Source organism: Erigeron canadensis, chromosome 9, assembly GCF_010389155.1.
Source record: "Erigeron canadensis isolate Cc75 chromosome 9, C_canadensis_v1, whole genome shotgun sequence".
Taxonomy (NCBI): domain Eukaryota; kingdom Viridiplantae; phylum Streptophyta; class Magnoliopsida; order Asterales; family Asteraceae; genus Erigeron; species Erigeron canadensis.
Window position 1 is genome coordinate 10,873,504 of NC_057769.1, and position 11,402 is coordinate 10,884,905.

The 11,402-nt window shown below is 29.6% G+C and overlaps 1 protein-coding gene across 1 annotated transcript; it reads right to left on the reverse strand.

Moving 5' to 3' along the window:
- Positions 1–2,636: 2,636 nt before the first annotated feature.
- Positions 2,637–7,338, reverse strand: LOC122581361 (oligopeptide transporter 3). Its single transcript, XM_043753582.1, has 6 exons — positions 6,805–7,338; positions 5,499–5,596; positions 4,233–4,802; positions 3,881–4,136; positions 3,577–3,759; positions 2,637–3,470 (listed from the first exon to the last, which is right to left on the reverse strand). The coding sequence occupies exons 1-6, from the start codon at positions 7,282–7,284 to the stop codon at positions 2,856–2,858; spliced, it is 2,202 nt and encodes a 733-aa protein (XP_043609517.1). The 5' UTR covers positions 7,285–7,338; the 3' UTR covers positions 2,637–2,855.
- Positions 7,339–11,402: the final 4,064 nt, after the last annotated feature.

Sequence of the window (11,402 nt, forward strand, 5' to 3'; positions counted from 1 at the left end):
AAAACCCATATCGGTTTTGTATTCACAAAGTTACTTTTACCAACATTCCCGAATTCTATATCAAAAAACGTGGCAAGTCATTTCATCAAACACATAAGGTGCTTGATTTCCTTATAGAAAGTAGAAACACAAACACACACGCATTTTACATACTATGGAGGTGTCAAACATACCTTTCATATATACGTTCAATGCCATTTCTGGGTCTGAATGGGCCTATAGTTTACGAATTGTTGGTGTCCAAACTGTTAAATTGGAATTTAATTAGAAAATTAGGCACAAAGTGTTTCTCAAACAATATTCACCTAACATATAAAAATATCTTTTAAAATATACTATGTATAAAAGAGAAAACAAAAAGGAACGTATCAACTGTTTATGACAATTATTCTTGTTTGTAACCATTGATAATCCTCATGTCAACCTTCTGAACAGAGGGTCCATTGGGAAGAAAAGACATTGTTTTACACTGCATTCTCGAGTTTGAATTAAAAGAAACGAAAATAAAAGATTCGATAAGAAAATAAAATAAAAGAAAAATAAATCATATATCAAAAAGGCATTTTTGAGTTGAATGGGAAATTTAGGAAAAGAAAGGAAAATATAGAGTTAATTATGTTTTCGAGTTGGAAAGAAAGAAAGGAAAGGAATTTTTTTTTACAATTTTACAATTATGTCCTTCTCTCAATAAAATCGTACATACTACACTATTATTGAATAATAAACATGATGTTTATATTACTAGTAACTTAGTAAGTAAGCTAAAGAGGTGCATTTTAAACTCATAATGAGACGGTTGTACCAAAAAAACTCTAACACAATCTATGAGAATTCCAAGAAATCATTAATATAATATTTGTAATGTCGAATAAATAGAAGAAAATATTAAAAACTGACCCGATAACAAGCGGTAGTTTGTGGAAGGAAGGAGATTGTCGAGAGATAATGTGAGAATATGGATGGGTTTTGGGTGTAGTGGTCAGTGGGTAATGGAAGAGAATATACAATAAAGTTGTTAAGAGAGGGTAGATTAATAATTATCTAATGGGTTATAGATTTTTTTCCTTTACGATCGGACCATATTTGGTTGGAAAGTTTTAGCTAAAAAACCTTGACTTTCCCTATCTCCTCTTTCTTTTATTTTCATAAAAAACTCAATAATGTCTTTTTTTTTAATATTTATTTTCCTTTTTTCTCTTTTCTTTAAAAAAAAAAAACTCAAGAATGTAGTGTTAAGGTTATAGAGACATCAATTTATTGACAAACACTAGGTTTATAATATTTGGGCTATTTTAGAGGTTTGGGTTTATTGTTAAGACCCAATTAACAACATAGATAAAATAACATACATCTGTACAACTATACAAATGAGAAAATAAAAAATGAACAAAATACAATGACAAAATACTAACATTGTGGGTCTTAATAAATAAATAAACAAATAACTTTATGGGTCGTCTATATCTATAATCAAGTGTACGTATTAATAAATAGATTATCGTTTTAGTGCTTTTTATTTTTTTAAAGACAATACACAAACACAATATATTAAAAGTTCGTTTTTATTTTGATAACTTAAAAAAACATAATATTAAGAATAACTACACTTACATTGTTTACATAAATGTTGTAGGCAACAAGTGTAAAAAGACCAAAAACTACAAAAAAAAACGTATATAAAAAACAAAACAAAACAAAAACTTTTAAAGGAAAAACACGTTTGTTTTCTTTTATGAGGAATATCATAACCACACCATCATGTTTATATTTTTTTAAAGAAATTATAAAGGGAGAAAATGTTACTAAAAAATCCATAACTAAAACAAAAAAGTTACAACAAAAATTTAAATAAAATTTTTATCTAAAAAGATACATGCAAAGCAAAATCTTAAAAAAAATTTTTAAAAAGTAAAATAAATCAAATGTTAAGAAAACAAAAATGTTGTAAAAAACAAAAATGTAAAAAAACAAAAAACTACAAAAGAGCTCAAAACTACAAAACAAAAAATAAATAAATAAAACAAAAAGTTTTGAAGGAAGTTATTTAGATAAAAATATGTCGAAGTTATATAAAAAAATAAAAATAAATAATAAATAAATACATGATTGAATAATGTTTAGAGGTGAAATGTAAATACTTTAAAAAAAATTGCAGGATGAGTGTCAAACTTATGACTACTTTTTTGTAGGGTAAAACATGAACTAACCCTTCTAATCATCTCTTTGTTCATTGTTTATCAAATCAAATATTTATCTTAAATCTTAATTATAACTGTTCACATGCATTTCTTTTAATGAAGAATATATAATATAATATAATATAATATAATATAATATAATTTGTAATAGTTATTTTTTAAAAAAAAAATTGCTAAGATATTTTAAGAATTTTTATGAATAAGGAAGAATTATCATTTCTTATTTTTGGTCAATGGCCAAGTGGTATAACACTAGTTGATAATCGAATGTAGATGACATGGACAAGTCAAATGAAAAATGACAAATAAGAATGTGACAAAGTATTTCAAATGACAACTAAGACAAGAATTATCCTCTTTTAGTTATGGGTAGCCGCACAATGCCATTTAGCATGTGTACGTAGTTTTGGTTACACAACTGCCATTGAACACAAATTATATTCACAAAAATTGCATTCCTCTCGATTCAAATCATGAAACCAAATAAGGCATAATCATCTGCATTATGCAACTCCTGATACAAATACATATACAAACAAACCTTCTTTGGTTAAACAATTTACACTAATGCACATTAACTGGTTAGACCAAACGTAAGCGTTTTTAAACATGCATATTCCCCTTATTCTAACTAACATAACTACTGATATCCCGAGCCTAAAAAATTGGGCAGCCCGTGACATTAATTCCAGGAGCCGTTGGGCACTTAGCCAAAGGACAGTGGTCTGGTTTTGCCCCCCACCATTTCAACTCAACGCCCTCGTTTTGAAAAGCAAAGAACAACAAAACTCCCATGAACGCCGTCCCTGCATCAAGTGCAGCAGATAGGATGTAATTGTATTTCTTCCACCATTGTTTCTTGTACTTGAACACAAAGTAATTAAAGATCATTCCCGTGACAAGCCAACTTGCTATATTTGTTGGTGTTGCTGGCGGCATTCCAGCAAAACCATACGATATGACAGGTATATTGATCAAAGGAATCCATTTCTTTTCAGGGAAAATCTTGCTCATTACCCACACGGGTACTGGCAACAATGCTCCAATTAGAAACAGCCATACAAGGTTTCTATACAAACCACCAGGTCCAAATAGACGTTCTGGTCCAATTAGTCCCCATATAACTGATGCATCAAACGTGACCTTGAACTTGGGGCATGTCCATGGGCTTTCGGGGTGAAGTCCGTCTATATCACATAGGTTTTCTATATTCTCCAACATCCACCATGATACCGCAAGATTCACTGTCCCAGCAACGAGAGTACCCACTAGCTGAAAACATATATATAATAAATTCACAAACGTTAAGATTAAAAGGTAAAATAAATACACAAACACAATGTTTGTTACTAAACGGTTAACAGCTAAAAAAACTAACCTGAGCTGTAAACATGCATCGAGGTGGGATCTTCATGTAGTGTCCAAGCTTGAGATCCGATAAGAAAGAAAGAGCATGAACTGTACTGATTCGTCCGTAGATCTTGAAAAGCAAGTTGGCAATCGGTTTTCCAGGTAACATATACCCAAATATAAACTGTGCTATGATGTCGTAGCCAGGTTGCTGCATATAGCACATTATCAGTAAAAATACAATTTTCAAAAGTAATTGTCATGCAACTGATTTGTGAATAAAACTTCATAAACTTTGGTCAAATTAGATCTAAATTGTAAACCAACTGTACCTGGTTAGTAGTAGCTTGAATGACACCAATGGGGAGTGTAACGATAAAAGCCAGGGCAAATGCAAAGAGAAAACCCCACCATGGAAGTTGCACATCCTCTTTGTAGACAAAACACATGACGAGTGATAAGGCTATGCTTCCAAACAACAACACAAGGTACCACCACTGTGGCACTTGTTTATAACTCTTCATTAGTTTAGCGTGAATGTCAATTTTTGCATTTTGCACTGCAGATTTACTCTGCTTCCATATGTCCCTAACAAACCAAATTTAATCAGTATTGAAATGTTTTAAGAGGCTATATCGTTACTCATACTTTTAAATAACATGGATATAGTAATAGCTTAATTACCCGCCATGAAACAAAGCCACATGCGTGAGTGTTGCAGTGAACCTAGCAAATCCTGATCCAATGGAAAGCGCAAACAATGGGCTCAAATAGAGTTTGCCATAGCTGTCATAAGCAGCGATGTTTAGATCATATTGTGGTGTCAAGATTTGAGTGGTGTCATACTCGTGACCAGTTCTCGTGAACAGCTTGTTAGAAAATATTGGGAATTTTTGGGCATCAAATGTGTTGTACTTCCAGTAACACACAGGAACAATAATGTATATAAACATGATGAACCCAACTCCAACATTGAGAATAGAAGTCCAAGGTGTGACTAATGGACTCCCATGGTAAGCCGAAATACCAGCCCAGTCGAGGGTGAATGCACCCACACCTAGACCATGGTAACCCGACCCAATTTGCTGTGCAGTTATGCTATGTGGCCAAGCCCAGCAAACCCATGAAAAGAATGTCAATATTGGAAAAAGATAGCCAGGAAGCGCGTAATATGCAAAACTCAGAACTAAGAATATCAAGAAAAACCGCATCCTTGTCATGCCTTGTGCTTTCGTTTCTTTTTCATGTAAGGCTCTGTAATTAAAACAAGTTAACATGATAAGTTGCATAATTATACTTGCACAATTAAAGCGCTACATCAGCATATAGTAACCTTGGCTATAATATTTGATTACTATTCAGTGAATATTTTCCCTATTATGTTTGTAATTTGTGTAAGAACAATAATACAAAAGCATTAACTATAGACCAAAAATTAGACCTAATCCACTTGTACTTAGCAGATGTCATGACCTTTTCTCGGTCTCTTCATATTAATGCCTGTTTTTATCAAAATTCTGAATCAAACTTTTATATCTATCTTTAAGACCATCAATCATTTTTTCTGTCTATTGTTCGGTAACGCCTCAACCACTGGAAGGGAAATTGGAATATGGAAATGGGCAACGAGTGGACAAAAAAGAAATCGGACAAAATGGATTGACGAATGATTGTTATTCGATTTCCTTTTGATTCTTTTCGCACAAGTGACATACACAAAACCTCTGTTTTACATCTTTTTCAAAAAAGTAGTATTTGAAATTCCTTTAATTTCAAGTTGAAAAACGAATATTTGACACATAAATGTATACAACTTTTTCATTATTCTTAATGGTTACCCCACAACTAAAAACAAAGAATATGTACTAATTGATAAACTATGAAAAAAGCCCATACTTGACTAGTTACAAAGTTACAAAAGAAATGAAATGAAATGAAAAGGAAACATACCTAAATAGAGAAACCTGTGCAAGGTTAGCAGGCCACCACATTTCCACTGGATCAACCAGATACCTTCTCAACATGCCTGCCCATCCATATCCTAATATCTATATCATCAACCAAAATTCATCAATAATTAATCAATAAGTACTTTTGCTATTTTGGTTATGATGCTTAATCTATGAAAAACTTTCATGTATTAAGTCCTTTCCATATTCAACATAGAAGAGTTCAAACAAGATACTATATAGTACTTTTGGGTTGGTAAAATCCTATCTAGTAAACTGTAAAAGAAAAAGTACTGTATATAATTGGCATTTACATAATGGAAGGTAGGTACATCACCAGCATTTTTTCATAGGGAATTTATCAACCTTGTATATTGCATGATCCAACCCCCAATCAAAAAGTAAATACAATACACTGTGCTGATTTTTAGAAAACCAATATTCCACACAACTAGACTAGCACTAGTAGTGTCGTACTAGAAATGACCCATCAACTAAGAATTTTTGGATTCTGGTAGAAAAAAAATCTTCTTATAAGTAAACTAAGAAAAGGACTTCTAAAAAGGCATCTGGGGAAGAATTTTCATGAATTTCTATTCTTTAATCTTATATTTTGAAAAAAATCTCACAAATACTTCACTAAGTTGTAGATTTTACATTTTGTAGTGTCCAACAAACTTACATCAAAACAAACTTTGACTTTCAAATAAATGCAAATACAAAAATAACTTTAAAAAAGTTTTTAACTTATATCAACAATTTTTTTTAAAAATTATATCAATTACATTTTATCAGTTATACATATCGAATGAACCAATCGATAATTAACATAAAATTTTCAAAGAGATATCATATATAATTTATATTGCATTTTTTCTAACATATATATCAGAATATATTGATCAAGATATTAAGTTACATCATAATTTTGAAACTGCAATGTTGTACTATTATATATACAAATAGAGGATTGTTTCTCACATTCTAGTTATCTAGTCTAGTATGGTAAATACTATATGTGTCAATAATTGCCTTAAAATAAAAAATTGAAATACAAAAACAAAAAATCCACATCACCAATTATTGTTTCTCAAAATCTTATCTTCCTTCACATGCAAATCAATTCCCATTACACATGTCATATCACAAACTAAATCAATCTAATTAGCTAGAGAATCAAACATACAATAAAATTCTACATGATTAAAATGTTTTAAAAACCGGACCAGAACATATCTAAACAAATTTAAAAAGTATATCATAAAAAGATAGAAATTAAATAATAATAACAAGAATCAAGGACATACCTGAGTAGTCAAGACAATAATCAAGCTACAAAGAAAACTCAAACTTTGTCTATAATAAGCTTTCATAACAGTAATTGCACCAATCGAATACGCATCACCACCACCACCAGAAAAACCACAATTCGCGAAAACCGTAATTATGACATGTTCTTTCATGTTAAATGGACCCGGGTTTAGACTAAAACTCCTTCCTAACACTTTAAACTCTTTTTTTGGCAGCGTTGCTGCCATGAATTTACCAATTGGCAATACCGCGATTTGCATTAAAATCGCTGATATTGCCAATGGTTGAGTTCTATAAATAAAAAAAGTGTTTAGAAATATTAAAACCATGCATGAACCAATACCAAGTGTCCATGCTCGAAATGTCATTACGGGTATTGTCGGGTCGTCGGTTTCGGGTACGATTAAAGCTACTTCTTCTACTGAACATTCGGACACATTTTGTTTTTCATCGACGGTGTCGTTTTTGGATGACATGATATTTGTCAGGAGAATTGAAACTTTGCTTACTTTGATATGTGTGGTTTTTTTTAATGTGAGGACAGGGGTGTTGGTTTTATAGGACAGTGAGAAAGAGAATTTTCTGAAGTTACGTTTTTGTCCTTGGTCTATAGCTATTATTGGTTTGGATTTTTATATTGAAAAACGATTAATCATCCTAAACATTAGCCTAAAAATCCTCTTAAAATTATGTAAATATGACATGTGGGTTCTACTAATTGTCTTTCCTAATCTCACCCTTTGATTTCCACATAACACCATCCTATTATTATGAAAATTTTTATGCTAATAATTTAAGAGAATTGATCATTACCTTTTTATATTTATAGTTTTTTATCTAGTTTTTGGTATGATGTATTATTTGATGATAAAAAGTAGAAATATTCTTGAGTAGAATTTTGAGGTCTTCGAAAAATTTGCTCTTTACCTTTGTCACATTTTAGAAGTAAGTTAGTATAACATCTTCTTAAAGATTGTAGGTAAGTTAAATTTGATTGAATTATGTTAATTATCTATAGAATTATCATTTTTATTTTTGATTTGATGTTCCACACTCTAACTTTCTATGAAAGCAAGCCTATGATCTATCGAAAGAAATAATTTAAAACATCTTTCAAAGTCGTCTTAATTGTTTTAGGGTAGCATCAATTGAAAAATATATTTAAAAATAATAATAAAAGGAATGATAATATAAGCCCTTTTTTAAAATGTAAAAGACATAAAAGGTCTTCAAGAAAAAAATTACTCGTAATAGATAAATCTATAACTATTTGACAAAGGGGATAAAAGGGTCAAATTAGCCTTTTCCTATTAAAGGTCTATGGAGGCAAACAAGGTAACAATTTAATGAATAAATGAAGATTTAAGGTGGGTGGATATGAGTTGTTACTTTCCAATAGACGTGAAAACCACATGGCTTAACCAAGTCTAACACACTCTTTATCACACTATCATAAAAGCGGATGCTTAAGTGTCCAAGCGGGACCTACTAGTGTCAGTCCACGTAGGATTCTTTATGCCACGTGGATGTACACGTAGGACATTTATCTCAAAGTACACGAGTTCTTTTTTGGTATCGAGCATAGTACACAACTCAATGTGGCTATATCTATGAAACGCACTTTGTATGAATGCCATTCACTCGTGGTGTGATAGAGATATGTGTCAACTAAAATGTAGGTAACTTTTCCTTATGGAAAAAGGTAGTATGTCCAAAATTAAATTATCGTGTTTATACTATTATTTTATCGTGCCGATACAGTAATAGGTGACTAGAGATGATCTATTCACTTATTAAAAGTAGCATGTCCAAAATTAAATTATCGTGTTTATACTATAATTCAATCTATTCACTTATTAATTTAAAATAAAAGGTTTTGCAAGAATACTTTTGAATGAATTTTCAAAATAAATGGCCATAACAATTTAAATTATGATATTAATTAAGATAGCTAATTCTTAGAAGTATTTTATTCTTAGAAGTATTTTATTAAAAATGGAGAAAATTAACAACAAAATAACATATAGGAAAAAATCCTACATAAAATATGCTCGTTATATATAAAAAAGATATGATTAGCTGAAAGAATAAAATAAAATAACATGCAAGAGATCGAGATACGTCACATTTGTTAACCAAATTTGTTTTCATTTAGTAATGAGGATTATATAATCAATTATTTTTATCTGTTTTATTCTAAAAGGACAAATTTTGTTAAAATAAAGGTAGCATCTAACAAGATATTAGATGTCTAAACATAAAAGTACAAATCTAGTATACATCACTTACACAAGTAGTTTCTTTCCGAAAATTTTCATCCATAATTAAGACATAAGCTATGTATATATTATTAATACGGTAATAGAGTTAGCGGCACATTTGTTTTATTACTTAAGATAAGATTAGAGGCAATTATATATCTTGTCTACGAGTAGTTTATTACAAAGAATCTTTTGGCTTTGGGTATTTTAACAATTGCGTCAGCAAGAATCGTAATGGTTACTAGGAATCGATAAAGTGGTATTAAGTGTGTTAAACTATACTAACTGCTTAAATAACTTTGGTGTTAATTTGATTATATAATGTTATACTATTTTGTTGCGACGTATGTAAAAAAGTAATATCAATATACATATCGATCTTTTTCAATGGTATTAAGTGTTTTTTCAATGGTACTACGTGTTTTTTTCTTTCTTCAAAGGAAAGAGTAAGAAAAAATATGGGCTACAATAGTTATTTAATGAGCAGACTCATGTTTTGCTATATACTCGTAATACTTAGTAATTAATTAATATATAGATAAAAAAAAATCAGTTGCAGATAATAACTAACTTATAATGTTTTATATATCTATAATTACTTGGTTTTGTTATTTAAAATTTAACTAAAATAGTTATTAAATTTAAATTAATCTGATTATTGAATATGATCATTAAGAAAAGCTTTAAGTAAATTGATTATTAAATATAATTATTAAATAAACCCTTATAATAAAGTTGATTAAAAATCTTACTATCGTCATTATACAAAAAAATGTACAGTAATTACATACAATGTAGGGTACAAGGTCATGAGTTCCATCTCGTACATCCATATATATAATTTAATAGTAAAGTATGACATTGGCTCTTTGTAACATATATAAACCTTATTGCAGATGTCATTTGCTTAATTAGATTCATACATATTGTAGTTTAAAGTTATGAATTTGATAATTGTAAAACTACGGAGATAATATAGTTTTATAAGAATTTTATTATTACAAGAAAAAAAACATGTTTGATATATTTTTAAGTTTTAATTGTTATTATATAAAGATATAACATACGTATTCTTATAACATATATAATATAAAATATTTTAAAATAATCATATTATTATTCTACAACAGGTTTTAACTACATTTAACTTTAAGTCTTTAACCATCTTTTTACAAAGCTATAATTAATAGGTATGCATATTTTACAAGTAGTTTTTGATAAATATATTTTTTTAAATAATAATATTATTAAACTTTAATATGTCATATATATATATATATATATATGGGTTAGGTATTGTAAAACAAGTATTAAAGTAAAACAAATAAGACATGATTTTGACCCTTGGATCATAGTTAAATTGATGCACGGAGATTCACGAAACAATTGATACACAATGATTTTCATGCTGCATGTAGCAACCCTCAAATTTTCAGGTCAACATTTTATATAAAAATCATTTAGTAAATTATATTGAGTTGTGATTCGCAAATTTCTCATGTTTATATATATAAATCTATATGTTTATATGCCTTTCGATTAAAAATGCAAAGTCCATTTCTCTTGTAATCCAAATCGACCATATGGTCTTAACCATAGTAAAATACTCACAAAATTGCATAAAATAAGTCAAGGGAATTTACTTTAATATAATATCCAAATGAAGAAACTAGTCAAGAAACTTTTATGACTATATACAAGGTTCTATCTAGTTTGATACAAACACTTACTCTCATCTTTCTACCTCACTATATTTGTAAACTAGTGGTACATGAAACAACAAAAACTCTTCAATTTCTTGGTTAAGAAACGAGATGGAGAAAAGAAAGAATATACACTTTTGACTAGTTTACAACCAAGCTCCTTCATCCTTGGAGATATAGATTCTTCCATTTTTGTATAAGTATCTAACCCTTATTAGGGAACATGAGTGTTGAGACAAATGACATTTATGAACTATAGACAAAAGACATGACACCAATATTTCTCTTCATCTTCCTAACTGTACATGTGGAAGGGAACAAATAAGATAGGCAAACTTCATGAAGGTTTTTCCAATTATAGGTAACTAAGATCTTTCTTTTCTTGTGATAGTTATAGTCCTTCAACATAGTCTAGGTAGAGGTAGTATGACACAATCTAGGAACTAGGGAATTAGTGATAGGAGACAAGCAAAAGATGACAAAACTCTCCTTACACCCCTGATCGATCAGCTCCTTTCCCCCATCAACACACTATATTTCATCTATAAATAGTCTTATTCATTTAGCCACATCTTCTTGTACTGATATATTATCTATCTATTTGAACACATTTAAATAAGTCATAATTTT